The 16,986-nt window shown below is 39.1% G+C and overlaps 1 protein-coding gene across 1 annotated transcript; it reads right to left on the bottom strand.

The window, feature by feature from the left end:
- Nucleotides 1–6,269: 6,269 nt before the first annotated feature.
- LOC128715985 (protein Wnt-1-like) lies at nt 6,270–8,490 on the bottom strand. The gene is made up of 6 exons (XM_053810906.1): nt 8,206–8,490; nt 8,014–8,134; nt 7,521–7,786; nt 7,141–7,287; nt 6,945–7,066; nt 6,270–6,471 (listed from the first exon to the last, which is right to left on the bottom strand). The coding sequence occupies exons 1-6, from the start codon at nt 8,488–8,490 to the stop codon at nt 6,270–6,272; spliced, it is 1,143 nt and encodes a 380-aa protein (XP_053666881.1).
- Nucleotides 8,491–16,986: the final 8,496 nt, after the last annotated feature.

Below are 16,986 nucleotides of genomic sequence, written 5' to 3'. Positions count from 1 at the left end.
AAGTGTGGGCCGCAGGTCATAACAACTGAGCAGAAATCTCTCCAAATGCAACACAAATGCTTGATTTTTACGCATTACTATTGAAGCTATTCGTTATTGCGTTCCTGTATGAACGGTAAATAACTTAATAGTGAAATAATAGAGCGTTCGGCTGTGCATGAATTTTGCCCGGAAAAGGGAAAACGATAGAAATGACAAAATTCAAGAATCACAAAGAACGAATAAAAACGAACGATAGATAGATATTGCGAATTACGGAGCGCGCAGTGACCGTTTTGGTGTTGTGATGAAAAACAGTAACGGAAGCTGAAAGTGGGAATAATTTGAATGTAAAAATATCGTAACATATCAAACTGTACGGAAATTGTATGTTAGCTTTATCCAATCTTCTCCCGTAAGCGATGATAATAAAAACTTACGATAGTGATCGATTGCGAGATGATTTGTTATATGCTAGCTTCAGCAAACAAGTATGCATCACGATCAATACGATCACCCTGATACCGGAAATAACGAAATCAAAATCCATTGCGCGAAGTTGGACCACGGATCAGTCGGTTAGATCATGGATCAGTCGATTAAGTAGATAATGTTGAAGTACAAAAAGCAAGAAAACATGCTTAAATCTTTTAGATGAATTCGAATGTTTGAAAGTGTATACCAGGGGAAGGAATCATCGTAAATAATATAAATATCTCTCCCTTGTCCAGTACACGTTGCGCATTTTCTGTGTTTCACTATGAAGAACTCAGTGTTCCTAAAACGATTCTTTATGTCCGTGTTATTACTCTCTCGCTTGCGACTAAGGCATCATTCGAGTAATGGAAATTGTCACACTATCTTGTGATTGAAAACATGGGTTTTATTATTTACTGTTTTAATACATGGTAATTATACAGTGATGACAGAGCAACTATTAATGCGTGACGAATAAGTGAAAACCTTTCTACTCTGTACAAAACTTACTGCATACTTATCAAGGCTAAAATAAATCTTTGCCCTCGTCTCATAACGTCTTAAAAATTCTTCATTACTCTGCCTTTCTCTCCCTCTTTCCACGCCTTCTCTTTCTCTCCCCTATTACTTGTGACTTGTACTGCAGACAACGCTTACTTTTTTCAACTAAGAAGAACGCATGTTACTATCTTACTGTCGCACAGCGATGAAATTCAATGTGCTTTTGAACTGGTGAACCAGTTTGCTAATTTAATTCTTTTTCTAACCTTCAATCGCAAATATTTATATAATCTCTCATGACGAAACAGAACAAGGGTTTGAAAAAAAAACAGCTATGGGATGTATTCCGAAGCAAAAGGGACAAAGAATGGCCTTTGAGATGTTAACGTTACAGAACACATACATAAATTTTCAGATTGGTCCTACATTATAGGCAGTATAGATGAGATTTAACAACAATCCCATTTCGGGGTCCAGAACCCAGGCGAATTCACCAAAAGAAACAAAATCTACAAGCGTGTTTGGATTGGGACAGCAAGTTAAGTGTTGTTGAATAGATTTTATAATTTATGAGATACTTAGTTTGATTTGGTATTCGAAAAGTTTACACCATTTGGTCGTTAGTTCACACAACAAACAACCCTATCGATCTCGGGGAACAAAAAATGGTAGTGTTGTTTCAAACAAGAATGAAAAATCAATACAATCGTTACCCGAGATACGCGTATAATGCGTTCTAGAAAAATCCGCGTATCTCGTGTTTTCTCTAAATCTTCGTTTATATGTCGTATTAAGGGAATACTTATCGCATACTTCACATTCAGAATTGATATTTATACGTTTATTTCAAAAATTGCAATAAAATATTATGATTTTTTTTATTATAATCAAATGTAACTTATTTCTGAGATTATTTGAAATTTACAAATTTTAAATTGAATTTTGCATACAAAACTCCGTAAAATGTCAAATTGTTAAAAATCACGCATCTCCGAATCCGCGTAAGTTGTGAAACGCGTAACTCGGTTATTGACTGTATACTATATTTTCAATACTGAGTTTTGTTTTGTTTCTTTATCATCTGCATTTGTTTTGTACATAAACGCGAGTTTCGGAATTAATCATGTGCATACAAATCGAACCAGTTGCACTAACACGCCACCATTCTTACATGTGCCAAACTCTGTACTATGAAATTATTTTGTAGAAAAATTTTAAATTTTACAATAACCTGTTTTGGTCTGATGTGTTATTATTTTGAGTTATTGTTGTTATTCTAAGATTCATTTTTTGTTTTCGATGCGAGCATCTATCAAAAATATAACAAGCGGTAAAACAAAATATGCAAACTAAAATAGATAGAATAGACGAAACAATTTAAAAGAGAAGAATTCAATCTTTTGTTTAATCACAACTTGAAACCCGATAGAGAACATAAAAACTGACATAACGAATGAACTAAGTAAAGGAACAGCTTTCGCACAAGCCAACACAAGTAGTGTGCGCCTTGTAGAAGCAATCTGTGAAATGTGTGTAGCGCGTCTAGACGATGATGTTAGACAGTGATGAGTGCATGAAAGTGAGAATGTGGAAAGTAAGTGTGTAAGATAACTATGGACGGAAGGTGACTAAATAGGTAAATTATTTGCTTTAAGTATGTGAGTATGTACCTTGTTTGTTTTCGTTTTTGTACAGATTCTAAATTACGTTGGAAAGTACATAAAAGCACACGATATCTAGAAGAGAGCACATGTAATTTAGAGGAGCGAAAAAACGAAACGAAACCCAGAGTGCAAATAGATAGAATTTTAATGCTAATATAAAGGGAATTAAATCCCTAGTTTTTTTTCCTTTTTGATAGTTGCGATACTGATTGCAGTGAGTACCATTTACCGATGTCCCATTTACCACCACCAATGACCGTCTGATTCACTCACACTCCGATGCCTTACTTTGCAGAACTTTAAAGTTCCCCTATAACTTTGAAAGAGTTTTTGGTTTGGAAATCTCGAATGCCCCCACATGAAATGTTAATAGTTATTGCGCAACACAGAAACAAAACTCACCATCAAATAACTATTTAATGTTAAAACACACGGTTTAATTGTGTGGGTGCACATTTTAAATGTGTGTTTTGTAGGTAGTGTTTGGTGTCTTTCGATAAAATGGATGTAAAGGAGTATGTGAGCATGCTTTTCGAGGGTTAAGTGCAGATTGCACGATTGTTTTAGAGTATGCGTTTTACCATATTTTTAAAGCGACACATATTTACGCATTCAGTGTGATGAAACGTATCTGAATAATATGTGCTAGCGAGACGCTCCTAGTGCTAGTAGAACGGTTATGTTTGTTACACAGATTTTAGGCAAATTGGGAAAATTGGATTAAGATTAAAGAATATTTTTACGCACGTTGACCTGATTTTACGACAACCAAAAAACAAAGCTGGTAATTGTTTCTATAGTGTAAGAAGTATCCAGTGTTGCATGTGTATGTGTGTGTTTGTTACCTGTAAAACGGTTCGGAAGAGAAGGAAGAAAAATACAAATGTGAAGAAATTATGTGAGGTAATCAAAATGAAAACGTTTCGTAATAGAAATGGAGTAAAATTGAAAAAAGGAAGACGCAGTTCGATAACAAAGGATAGTGTGATACACCTTCATATGGTGTATCGATCATCCACCGTTGCCATGGTAACTTGGACGATTTACTGTATAGAAAAAGAGGAGAGTATCGATGCACTTCGAATGCAAGGATGCGTTGTATAGAACAGTCAATTAGGATGTGTGTACGTATGAATGTGGTTGCGTTTGCAGAAGAATGCACCGAACAGTAAACAAGAGTAAAAAGACATAGGACAAAATAGAAAAAAAAACATTCGTGGTGTGATGTGCGGAAAAATCTTTATCCAATCCAGCGTCATTTGAACATTTACACTACAATTGTGTATTTTTATCGCGCACAGTGTTACAAATTTAAAAGTTAAAAATACAAAAAAGAAATCGGAACAAAAATTAGCGATCCACGAACATGTAAAAATAGTTACAAAACCAGAACCAATGCAACGTTCGCTTCATTTCATACAGTTTACCACTTTTTATCCATCTTCATCCTACTTGACGTCAACAATATGATGGCTGAATTATGTGATTAATTAGAATAGAAGTGAACCGAAACAAACAACAACAGCATTAAACCATTACTCCATTATGCGAGACATAGAAACAATGAAATACTAAATAACGCATACAAGCAGCGCAACCAATGCCAATGCACTTTCTTTACCAAAACGGACGTATACAGCTGCATCTAAGCGTGTTTAAGTGTGTGATAGATAAAAAAAAATCACGATGAAAGCAGATAAATAAATTCAACCCAATTATTTGCAAGGTAGTGCAAAGAAAACAGTCGTCGAACAATGCGGGTGCTATGAAATAGAAGAAGAAGCAAGAACAACACAAAAAAAATCTAGAAAAGCGATGTTGGATATGGTAAAAAAATCATCGGAAGCCCTGTAAAATACTACTTATCACAAATAATAAAAAAAATGGAATAAACATTTTTTGTTTCTTGTTTCAATTACATGGTTTTTAAAGAAATAGTCATTATTATGCCTATCCTTTCTCATCTACTGTACACTCACCACATGCTTATTTACTATTATTATGTTATCATCATCAACTATTTGGGTAATTTATTTGGTTTGCTCTTTATCCATCAAATAATAAAGGTATTAATTGTTATTCAACGATAACATTTTCAATTGAGATTTTCTTTTATTGTGCCTTGGCAAATATGATTGCACTGATGAAATATATATTTTTTTTTTCTGTTAAAGAGTTTACTCAAGGGGGAAAATGTGGAATTTAGATTGATAAAGTTGATAAATAAAGCTTACTATTTTTTTTATAGTTCCGCTTGCTCACTTATCGCTCATATGCAATTAAAGATGTTCCTTGCTTGTTCAATAATTGAAATCTTTCCTACCACACAGTACATAACTTACCCGGTGACTGCAACGATGGTAAAACCGACGAAAGTAAGTGATTTTACACGTAAAGCACAACATAAAGTAAACACAGCTCAAGTGTAGATTGGTTTGTTTGAAAGGGCAATTACTTTATTTTCCATACTGAGAGTGTTTTCTTTTGCGGTTGTTTGCATTTTACTGTTGATGTTGGTTGTTGGGGCCATACATTACATTACATTACATTACAAAATAGCTTACAAAAACGGACCTGAACACGCTAATAAAATGGCAGGGGGTGGATTCACCGTTGAGACACCGATTTTTCCCAATTTGCATATACCGATAGTGGGTGGTGCTACGTAGAGAGGAATGGCAGTAGAGACAAGAACGGTAATTTTTATCGCCACAGCTTATGTTTTATGTTTGAAAAAACGTGCTCCAAAAGTTTATTATAATACCAATATTTGGGAGCTGTTTCCGTATTGAAATCAGTGAACGAATCGGTTGCCAATCGTAGAGGGAACAGAATAAGAGGGGTTTTGTTTGAATATGGTTATTACTACGCTGCTTTCTTACACTAAAGTAAACCGAAACAATAAGCTAAAAATACACTCAACACCTTACTGGCGAGTGTGTGTGTGGGTGTGTGCATGGGTGTGTTGGCTACGATTTATTACTAAATAAAATAAAAAAGCTCTTCTAAAATCAAATCACAGAAATTCAAAATGCGTTCTCCTGGTATGCTATTACCCATTTTCACTGTAACACCAGCCGGGGATAGGTGAAGAAAGGATGCGCACACACATGAGACTCTTGTAAGCGAATTCTTCATTTTTTTCTGGTGGATTCCAATGGTTTTTTTTGGTCGGTATGGTGGTTCGACAGGTGTAGTAACTAATGTACACCAGTACTAATGTACTTAGGAATCCTAGAGTGATCGTACATCGAATGGATGAGTGAAATGCACTCATGATCGGGGAAAAGTTATCTTTGATGTGCGCGTTGTTTTTTTTTATCTCCCCCTGCTGTCTGGTTGTCACACTAGCATCTTGTGCAATGGATTAATTAGGTTCCATTATCCAAGAGATAATTAATTAATCGAACGATGAGTATGGTGACGATGATGATCGATGATGTCGCTGGATGTGGACGATGTAAATGGCTCGATGTTTTGAATAAATAGTTACACATTTCTTATTATTTGTTTCCTTCGTAACATCGTACTGCTTCGTACGTGTTCTCCCGGTGATTCTAGCTCTGCCAAAGCGAAGCGAGGGTGTTGCGGCAGCTCGTTTCGGCAATGTGAACACGGCGCCGTGATGTGCACAGGGAGTTTTGTTTTTTAGTTGCAGATGTGTTCGTCCTTGCGCATGCTGCATGTGTCACACTTGACCGAGCAGCACCAGACGAACTTGCAGTTGCACTTTTCCTCCACATTGCGTACGCGTGTCTGGTAGCCTCGGCCACAGCACAGTAGCCGACATCCTTCGATACCGTACGATGTTCGGTTGCAGAAACGGCCACGTGTACTGAAGATGCCCAAGCTAATGGAGAAGAGAGGACACGTACAGCATGAGAGGAAATCCAGTTGATTGTTATGGAAATGTATTTGTTGCTACCTATGTTCTTGTATGAAACGTTTTATGTGTCGTGGTTTAGGAAAATCTCTATAATTAATAATTAATTTGTTAATTCAACGAGGAATAGGATCATAAATTCCGATCAATAGCTAATATTGACAAATGAGAGACCTGGCGTTGAATGTGTTAATCGATGAGTTCTACACACTTCGGCTTGCCATATTTAAAGCAAAGTTACGTATTGCCTTTATTTATGCTTTCTGAACTACTACTAAACCTTAATATTCTCTCTAATATCGAGTAACACGAAGAACATATTTAAAAATAATAACACGACTTGAATAAAATAAGCATCTAGGTGCGTTTTGCTGCTTAGAAAGTTCAACAATACTTATATCAACAAATACACATTTAAAGAAACGGGGGTTTCAACACACCTTTCATTTTCCTCGCAGTAGTTAGGCGATTCCGCAATATACACCAAATCGGACTTGTTCACCCTCTTGTAGTTGAGATCCATGCGCGTCAACTTCTTAATAATGCTATTCTTTTCAACTGGCTGTAGCGAAAGGATTAATCAGCAAATGTGTAGTATTGCTCTACGTGTGACGGAACGAAAGGTGCAATAGATACCTTTACTTGTGCCGCTGCATCGAACATCGAACCGAGCGTGTCGGCGATCAGCTTCATGGAGGGTAGTCGTCGCCAGCAGACACGCGTCGTACACGATCCGGACATTCCGTGGCATTTGCACACTTTCTCCATTCTAGACCGTAATATCTGACAAAAACAAAGAAAAAAGAGATACAATTTATACGAACTTATCGATTTTTGTTTATAGAAAAAATGTAAGACATTCTAAATTTTTTTTTTACGCAATAAGAATTCATTGTCGTTATTAACTAAGTCAGCGATATTTACAACGATCAATGTCGATATTTAAATGGATGTTCATCAAATAAAAAACAACCAGATCGTTACCTCAAGCACATGAGACACATAAACTTACGTACTCGTCGTGCTGCTTCATTATTGTGTAGGTTCATCAGCCCAAAGCTCGTGGTACGGTTCTCCTGCGGGTCGGTAAACGTGCGTGCCTGCTTGAGGCCATACTTGATATCCTCGGAGCAACCGCCCCAGGTCCATTTGTTGCTGTGCTTGCTGCGTATAATGCGATCACACTGGCACGTTGTCAGTTCACCCTTCGTACAGAAACGAGTGATCGTCCAGGCAAGCGACGCAGAATTGATTGCGCTTAAGTATGCAGTCTCACGGTTGCCTGCAAGTGGATGAAATTGCGATCAGTAATATAATACAGCATAAATGATTGTCAAGTTTATCTAAACCTATCAAAAAGAAAAAAATCATTTCTACAAGATCGGTGGAATCATGCTATCCTGTTCGATTATATGTTACAATTGTTTTATGATGTCTGATGGAGCAACTCCATATAACTCCCAATAACTTTAAAGATCAGATGTTATTTTAGCATTGTGTTACACCTACCCTTGTCGTCGAAATTCCCGTAGTAAATGGCGGAACCGCGTTTCGCCGAGCAGTTCCAGCGATTGTTTTGGAAGTACGATTGGCACTCATATTTCGCTGTGTTGGCAGCATGCACGATCACCTGTAAGAAGTGGTACGCTGTAGCAGTACTAACTACGTGGCGGAAACAAATGGTCACCAAAGTCACCTTACCTTCAACAGTTCCGGATTGTTGTAACAGGTGTCCCGTTGGTTTTCGGTGAAAAAGGTCGTATCGCCACACAGCTCATAGCTCCGATTGTCCCGATGGAAGTGTGCTGGATCTAGCGATAGGTCGGCAATGCGCCACCAGCTACCATCGGCAAACCCGCTGCAGTAGAGCAGCAGCAAAAGCAGCAGTTGCAGCATTCGCCTCGGTAGGACATGGTCCGCCGCCAGATGGCACGTGGAGTGTGGGAGCCGGAAGCCAAACGAACGAACCTCCGCTTGCTGGACCATGGTTTGAAGCAGTTCGACGTTCGATGGTCGTGTAGTGGGGTCGGGTAGATTGGTTTTTTGGCGAGGATTACGGACGGCCTTCTAGTTCCCGCCGCTCATCGTTGCGAGCCGCATAAGGGGTGAATGAATTGATTCCGTGTTAATCCTGTCAAAATGAAGGGAAAATTGTGAAAAACGGGACGTTATACGACGCTCGTTAGATGCGAGCCGTGCCCAAATGGACGGTGGATTTTAAGTTCGTAAAAGTTAATGAATTGCCACCCGTAACGGGGCGCTCGGTTTCGTCGGGTGAACCCCGTCCAAGCGGTACAAACGGGAAGCACTGTATAGGGTGTGGGATAAAATCACCGTGCAGCGATTTTTAATAACATCGTTCCGTTCATCATTTCGCTCAGCGTTTGCTGGTTTGCAACGTAAAGTTTTCGCTCCTTCTCTTCTCCTTGTGGACAGAATTGGAAAGCGAAACCAAATGCATTTTCGTGCGCCCGTAAACGACCTCACCGTCCGGTCGTGTTAGTTGGTTGGCTACAACCACAGATGGTTATCCTATAAAACCGTTCGACACACGGTACCTTCGCTGACTTTTGGTCGTAAAAATGCAATCAAAAATTGACCATCCGCCAGGGAGCAAAAAGGGCGTCGAATGATTGGGTGGAAATGAATCGGAAATGGGCTGGTAAGGTGCGCGACGAGTCAACGATGGTGACGATGGAAATGTTCTCGAAGGATCAATGTTTGATGGCACTAAATAAATATGAATGGTTATTGAAAATTTGCTCAGTAAGCGCTAGAAAAAACGGAAAAAATGAACATTAGAGTGAACTTTTACAATATGAAAAATCTTATTTCAGCATCGTAAAATCAACATCATATTCCATATCATTTTCATGAAGAATAGTAAAAGCATGAAGAAGAAATTGCTTCCCTTTTGTCCAGTTGAAGCAAAATTTATTAATAAAGGATATTTAAATTAAACGAATAATGTTTATTTGGGAATTATTGATTGCATTTTTCTTTGCAAAAATAAAGTTCGAACCAATGCAAAAATATGTCCTACATTATCTTATGCAAATATAATGAAAAAATGTGTTTCTAAGATTTCTAATAAGGTTCCTAAATAACTCCTGTTATTTAATTATTACTAAATTAAACTGTATAATTCCACTGGTTTGTTAATTTCATTTCAAATCCATTCTACTGAACAAAATTTCCCCAATTATTACCCATACTTGTGAAGTACAATGGTTTGTGTCTTTGGTACGGAAACGCCTAAAAGTATACAATTGCATTTTAATACTTATTTAACTGACTACTTATGAAGGAAGAGCTGGGAGAAAAAGAAATGAATTTTTTTCTTTACGCACAAAATCAGACTCCAACTAAAACGATCACATTTAACAGAATTTAACTTTAAAGAAAATATCTCTTTTTGATAATTTTGAATTACAAATAGTTAACAAATGTGTTAAGCAAAAAAAAAGGTTGTAAACGAAATATGGAAACCAGTGAAGTTAAGAATGTGGGGTGTTTTATGTAAGAGTATTGGGACCCGTATTGAAAACACTCAAAATACCTACACGCTCAAATGATGGACTGATCTGCATTACTGAACGTAAAAACAGAAGAGTAATGAGCCGTATGAAGAGTTTGTTTATCAAACCAAGATGTTAATATCTTCAAACCACATCACCACCCTTCCATTAGGCCTCTGCCCTGAATCGTGATGAAATGAGAAATCGAGCCTATGATGCCTATGAACAGCAAACAAAACAACACTAGGGATGCTGTCTCTTCAGGCTAGAAGGGCAGAGAAGACAAAAAAAAACCCATGGGGGAAAACAGAAATAAGGATTCTCCGTGTAACTGTTCGGGACTGTACCCTCCGGGGAGGAGAACGTAATACGCCGTAATAACATTAGACAGATTAGATGTGTTTTATGTGCTCGGCTGTACGGGTTCTCCCGTGCTGTTTGCCTGCCAGCGTGCAAGTAAGATAGGCAGAGCAAAACAATCGAGTACCGAAGACGCACGAGAAAGGATACGGTGCGTGGGTTTTATTTGGCCCAAGGGGGGGTGCGGGCCCGGTAAGTCGTGTCACATTGCCGGCGCCTAAAATGGAACCCAGGCAAAGGTGGTGAACGAAGCTGGCGTTACTTTGGGATACGGGCTATAAACAAGCAGAACCCGCCTTAAACCTTAAGGGTTCCCATGGTCCCGGGAATGGATGTCAAACAAAAACGAAAAAAGGGCAGACGTACTGCCGCGCGGTGACAATAAATAAAATATCAGTTCAGCGTTTTGACGACAAACAACGACGGCGACAACTTGCGCGCGTGTAAAGTCGATAATAGTGTGTGCGGTGATGTTGTCAGTTCGCTTGGAGGGGAGAGTGGTTGCTTGGATGTTTCGCGGATATGAAGATGTTCTTCGCTCTCCTTTTTGGCTCTCGATTGCGTAAAGAGGATCGGGCAATGTTTGAAAACACATCGACAAAACGGAACGAATCGTATATATACTTCCCGATTCTAAACTTGAGTCGCAGGTTTGGTTTTGTGCGGTAGTTTTGTTGGCCCTTTCGTGAGACAGGGGGTAAACGACAACACGTGCGCTTCCTTTTGTCGCTTCGACAAAGCATGTTGGGAGCAAAAGGTTAGAAGCTAAGCCGAAAGGAATAAACTCATCGTGCGGTGTGGCATGTGCAGGCTGTAGAATCAGTTTAGCAAGCGCTTACAGCGATTCAAACGTAACGATAGACACCAGATGTAATGCTAGGCTTTGGAGCGCCCCGTGTCGAACACGGATGTGAAGCGTTTTCTAGCACAAAGATAAGCCAACGATAAACCGCCCTGAAAACATCGCAAGCACCAGATGCTGTTTGGTTGTGTCGATTACACTCATGTTTACTGCATGCATGCCGGATTCTCACAAATTGAAGTCACAAAACCCCCCACCATCACTAAATGTGGGTGTTCCCAACCCAGTTCCGATACGATTTTTGCCAGTCAATCGGTGGCGATGATTTATGCAACAGGCTCAGAAAACGGACCGGACGAGTACGTTGTGCAAGCGAAGCGTTTAATAAAGTATTTATACGCGGTAGCTTTTCGGGTGGTTGTGGTTTTCTGTGATAAAAATGGGGCTTAGTACAAGAAATGTAATGCTGTGCGTAAAGAGATGGGAATATTTGATGGCAGCTGCGGGTGGATATGAATATTTAAACACTGATGTCTTTTGGCAAGAATTGGAACCGTTGAAGTCACTTCGGATTTGAGGTTTGCTACGTGATCTACCGTAGGGTCTTCATGAGAGATGCTTTTGGAGAGTATTTGAATGTTTGGTACAATATTGACAGCTGCTATTTTAACTGTGGTCTTGTATGCTTAAGGTTAAAAATGGTAAAGATGAATTAAATTGCATATTACCCAAACAGAAGAATAGAGTTGCATAGATTGCATAGAATTCAACGAAGAAAGGATTGATAATTTAAATTTGCTTAAATCGTCATCAATCTGCTTGAAATCGGTAAAACTTAACAAACAAATTGCTGACGAAACATAAATAAAGTCATATTGTTACGAGGATTGCATACTGTAGGGCGTTGAATTTATTCGAAAACTGTGAAGTAAAGTAGTTTATTAAAATTTAACTGGGTTGTACATAATTTTAAACATATTCATTTTGATTGAAACTGTTTTCGAAGGAAAGACTGTAAGTGCTTCTCCAGCGGGCTGTGATCGGTGCATTCACATGCAACCGTTGATCACACTGCAACGATTAGTAAGAAAGATGGAATGATATTTCATTGGTGTGATTAAGTGACTCGTTTCCTGCAAATGAAACCCATTGCGAAAATAGATAGAAATGTTTGATAAAATTAAACATGATGTGTTCGATGTGCATTGGGAGCAAAATTCCCGTCACCAAGGGCACGGGTGGTGTGTAAAAATGTCACAAAAATGTGACATTCTTTCTAATTAAATTTGAACACATAAGCGGCATAACTAAACATTACTTGCTAAATTATACTTTTGGTTTTATGAAATTAAAGCAGGGAAGAAATACAAAAACAAAAAAATGAACACGAACTTACACATCAACGCATAAACTGGCACATTCACTGCATCGTTTTGGAAAAAAGGTACAGGATAAGATCAAATAAGGGAACTGACGAACGACACGAGGTATGAAAAACAGAAACAACAATCTCCAAAAAACCAACACACACACACAGGCTCTCAATGCAAGGTTCTGTTCGGTTGCCATGGCGATCTCATCTCGGTCGAGATGGATGGGCCACTGTGTGGCAGAAATAAAATATCAGATTTCAGGCAAAAATTTTTATGACGCTCAGTTTATGTCGGTTTGTGCTGTGGGCTCGGTTATTATTAGGCGGCTAAAATCCACCAAAATCCATGGTACCGTGTTCCGGCAACAAGCGGGTGCACGGAGGGGTAAGGACGAATAAACATATCGCGGGATGCATGGCGCAGCATAAAACGCCCCACAACACCACACGCATACACAAATAATATGCGTTCTTCCACGCAGCATAAACAATGTTGTAAAAGGAAAGCAAAAAACGCGAAGGGATCGGAAAACAAAACAAGGAAACATCCATAAGCGTGGATTGTGATTTTAAGAAATCTCTCGAATGCTCTGCCCGCATATTGTTTGGCACTGCTCGCGCCCGGAGGGGGCGTTCAGTTTTCGTTTCCATTTTTCCATACATTACACTTCACCAACGCGGGAGAGCAAAATGAAAGATGGAGTACAGAAAAACAAAAGCTGGTACACACACACACACACACACAACAACAACAACCGTTTAGGAAGCGTTTCCATTATTTGCGAAATAATTGGCAGAAAGCCGCGAGCCATGTCGACAAATCACGGCCCTCCCCGGAAGGGTCTCTATTGTGAGGAGGTTTTTTTTTCTCCTTGCATTAGTTCTCTCTCTCTCTCTTTCTCTCTATTTTCCACCCTATCTGAAGAACTGAACCCAGGATGGGGCGCCCCATTATCCTTGGGCCATGTTTGCATGCTGTACTTCGCGTTTGAAGGAGGCGTCGATGTAATGAGGGTAATTTGGATTGTTTAACAAATTAGGGCCGTTTTATTGTGTCCATGGGAAGGGTCTTGCGGGAGAATGGCGAGGAAAAGGTGGTACGGGGTATTATGGTGGTTAATTTTGAATGAAATTCGTAGTCAGGCATTCGGATAAACGCAGGATTTACAAACAATCCCTGGTTGGTGAGGTTCAATTGTGAGATGATAATTAACTTGTAAGCTTGTCAACATTGAAGAACAAGCATTTCCATTGTAAAGGGAGATGTTTTTAAGTGACGAACTGAACAGACGAAATGATGTTGTGCGAAGAATTTACTTTGAGAATTTCTAGGGAATAATTAATTGTTAATTCATTACGCTTAATGGTATTATTTTTTTTTGGTTTGGTTCATTCCGGATCATTGGTTAATTTAGCTCACACAGGAACAAGAGGTCTATCAATTTACTGTGTATTCTCGATAATGGTTTGTTAATACTAAATTAATTTTTATACAAAAAAAAACCTTAAATAAGTTAATTAAGAAGTATTTTTTGTCACAAAACAATGATAAGATTTCTAATGTTGGCAAGCTTGTGTAATTTAAGCTGGAAGATAAAATGCTGTTTAAAGCAAACAAGCCGTGTAACGAAGATCCATCTTGTCCAGGTGCTTGTTCGTTTCTCTCAACCTTCAAAAGGAAGGAATAGAGGAATAAATCACTTTTCTCTCGTTCTTAGAGGTGAACGAAGCTGCCCAGCTCAAAGTCTTTATAAAAACAATAAACAACATTCTCTCGTTCTTCATTTTTAGACCGCCTTAGCTATCCTTCAAGTCTTTTAACTTAATGATACTGTTGTGTTAATAACTATCTAATTTTCCATATCATCATGAGTTGTTATGTGAAGCGAATTAAAGACGAAAATTAATATTTTTTAAAGTAAATTGAATAACTTGTTTTGTATTTATTTATTTTTCTAAGAACTCAATTTCTGCTTGAATCGTTTAAGGTGGTTTAAGAATATGATTTCATAATCATATCCAAATCCCCAAAACCCAAAATCGTAGTACACTCCTTGTTCATTAGTAACCTTGTCAACCGCTTGAATGCAAGCAAACACATCAACACTCGGACATTAAACGGAAAAGTTTATGATGAAAATTAGCAAACACACACAGACTGTTCCACATTATGCTGATTGAACCGATTTGAACATGGTTTGTACTGCAAACTTCCAACTTCCAGTGTGCATAACATATATCATAGCGGTTCCATACCGGGGTTTCCCAACATCCCATCCACAGTGCCGGGATAGGCTGGAAATAGCTTTTAATGGCTACGCACACACAGCACTCTTGACTCGTTAATCCGTACGATGCATTAAATGTGCACTTCGCATCAGAAGCGGCATCAACCATTTTGAACGATTTCCGATGCATTGTGGGAGGTTTTCCGTCGGGCCGATGAAACAACACGCTCGTTAACTGTTAGTGCCTCCCTTCTGCCATAAGCATAAGTGCATCGGTTGACCACCACACACATAGAGCCATACGGTGCACACCAACCCGGTGCACACGTGCGTCCCGTGCGTGTCGTGTGCCAAAACCGTTTCCCTGCCCATTGATTGGCATCGGTGCGATGTCATAATGAGCTAATTTGTGGCTTATTTATAAGCAATGTTTCATAAATTAGCATCGACAGCATCATCGACATCATCATCATTGTGAATGTTTTGAGGGTGGCCACTAGTACGTTGCGTTGTTTATCTTCCCTATCCGACGACCCGGTACACGACCCGGTTCCCGGTTTAATGCTTGTCGACAGCGCAAAGCGGCTTAAGAAGGATAAAACGCACGCATTTGCAGTTTACGGTGCACTTTTCCCAAGGGGCGGAGGGAGGGAGGGATGGGGGGGGGGGGGAGTGAAAAGAAATGGAATTATGTCCACTACAGCCTGCCACAGTGCGCATTGATGCTAAGCTCAGAAAGCATTAAGCTGGAGCAGCAGCTCCATTAGGCGGCTCTGTTCCGCAAAACCCCGGCCTCCGCAAACAGTCCGTTAATTAAACGCTGTAATGAATGTTAATTAATTTTAAATAATTTCTATACGGCAAAGTGATTAAATAATTACGGCAGAGGCTGGCCAGGCAGGGCAGCATCATGCGGTGAAAATGTTGCCAAGGATAATTGAGCCGGTGGTTCGTCGTCCCGAAGCTCTGGACCGAACCTTCTGCAGCAAATCTCGTACACGGTACGGTGGTGCAGACTTTTGAATGTTGTGCTGCTGTAGGCATTCGAGTTGATGACTTCAATCAAATCCGTAATTCTTAGCAAGTTGATGTTAGGGTTGTTGCAAGCGTTTTGCTTCATTTCGTCGCTAGCATACAATCTGCACCGATCGCTACTCAATGCGAACCCGTTCCGGACGTGGAACGTTTCGGAGTTGCTGTGGTGTGCTTTGTTTATATTTACGATTATCCAAAATCATAAAAATATTTCTCCATCACCGAGAGACGCTGACGTCGGTCGGGGCGTAATTTGCTTGTGCTTTTTTTTTTAAATTCGGTTCGCTCCTACTGCGGCTACTTATGCTACTAGTGCAAACCCCCCCCAAATCCCCGGCCACCCAAACCAGGGTTGGTTAATGTGTGTGTTCGCTCGGAAGTACTGTAGACAAACACATTGCGAACACGATGGAGTATCGTGGAAGATGGAATGGAGTGTGTTTAATTTTAGGAAGGACTCTCAATGCGTAAACCAAAGTTTGCCAATCAGCAATCGCAAATCGATGCGATGGCAGTTAGAGAGCTGCAATAGGCATTTGTATCGTTTGGACACGCCTTCTTGACATCTTTTGGCGCCTTCTGCAGCGTGCAGAGTGTAACACAAGAATGTACATAATATAAATATGATAACTTACTATTATTACAATATACAGTAACCATAAGTGTTTTGTTTCATTAGTAACAAAGAGCACGGATTGACCCACAACCCACAGTTTAGACGATGAATCTGACAACTTGATTCTGTTGCATAAAAACGTGAAAAGAGCATACCTTTCTTACGAATATTTACAACAAATATCGAAAATAAAGCACTGTATCGTTTGTCACAATTAAGAAATAAATAAATAAAGAAAATAAGAAATGTTTTGTTGGTGTAGCAAATTATGGAAAAAGTAACACAAAAATAGGATGAATAATGCAAAAAATATATAAAATATATAAACGACATTAATAGGTGTTAGTTCAAACGATTAGATAAGAGTGAATGATTATTAGAGTGAAGGTAATAACAGCTCACTGAGCTGAATTGACTCAGAATGAGTGAGAGAGTTACATTACAGAGCTCTTTTTTTTCATTAAAAGGACAACAAAGGAGTCAGGAGGACAACAAAATATAAATTACAGAAAAGAAAATGAAATGTGTGTGATGTTTTAGCCATGACAGTT

Source organism: Anopheles marshallii, chromosome 3 (assembly GCF_943734725.1).
Source record: "Anopheles marshallii chromosome 3, idAnoMarsDA_429_01, whole genome shotgun sequence".
Taxonomy (NCBI): domain Eukaryota; kingdom Metazoa; phylum Arthropoda; class Insecta; order Diptera; family Culicidae; genus Anopheles; species Anopheles marshallii.
This window is presented reverse-complemented; position numbering and strand designations above follow the sequence as displayed.

Bases quoted from the DNA above. Each gene is read 5' to 3' on its own strand.
- LOC128715985 (XM_053810906.1), bottom strand. From the start codon at position 8,490: ATGGTCCAGCAAGCGGAGGTTCGTTCGTTTGGCTTCCGGCTCCCACAC. The intron at 7,288-7,520 runs GTACGTAAGTTT...TGTTTTTGTCAG, and splicing joins ATAATGAAGCAGCACGACGA to ATATTACGGTCTAGAATGGA. The intron at 6,472-6,944 runs GTGTGTTGAAAC...CTTCTCCATTAG, and splicing joins TACTGCGAGGAAAATGAAAG to CTTGGGCATCTTCAGTACAC.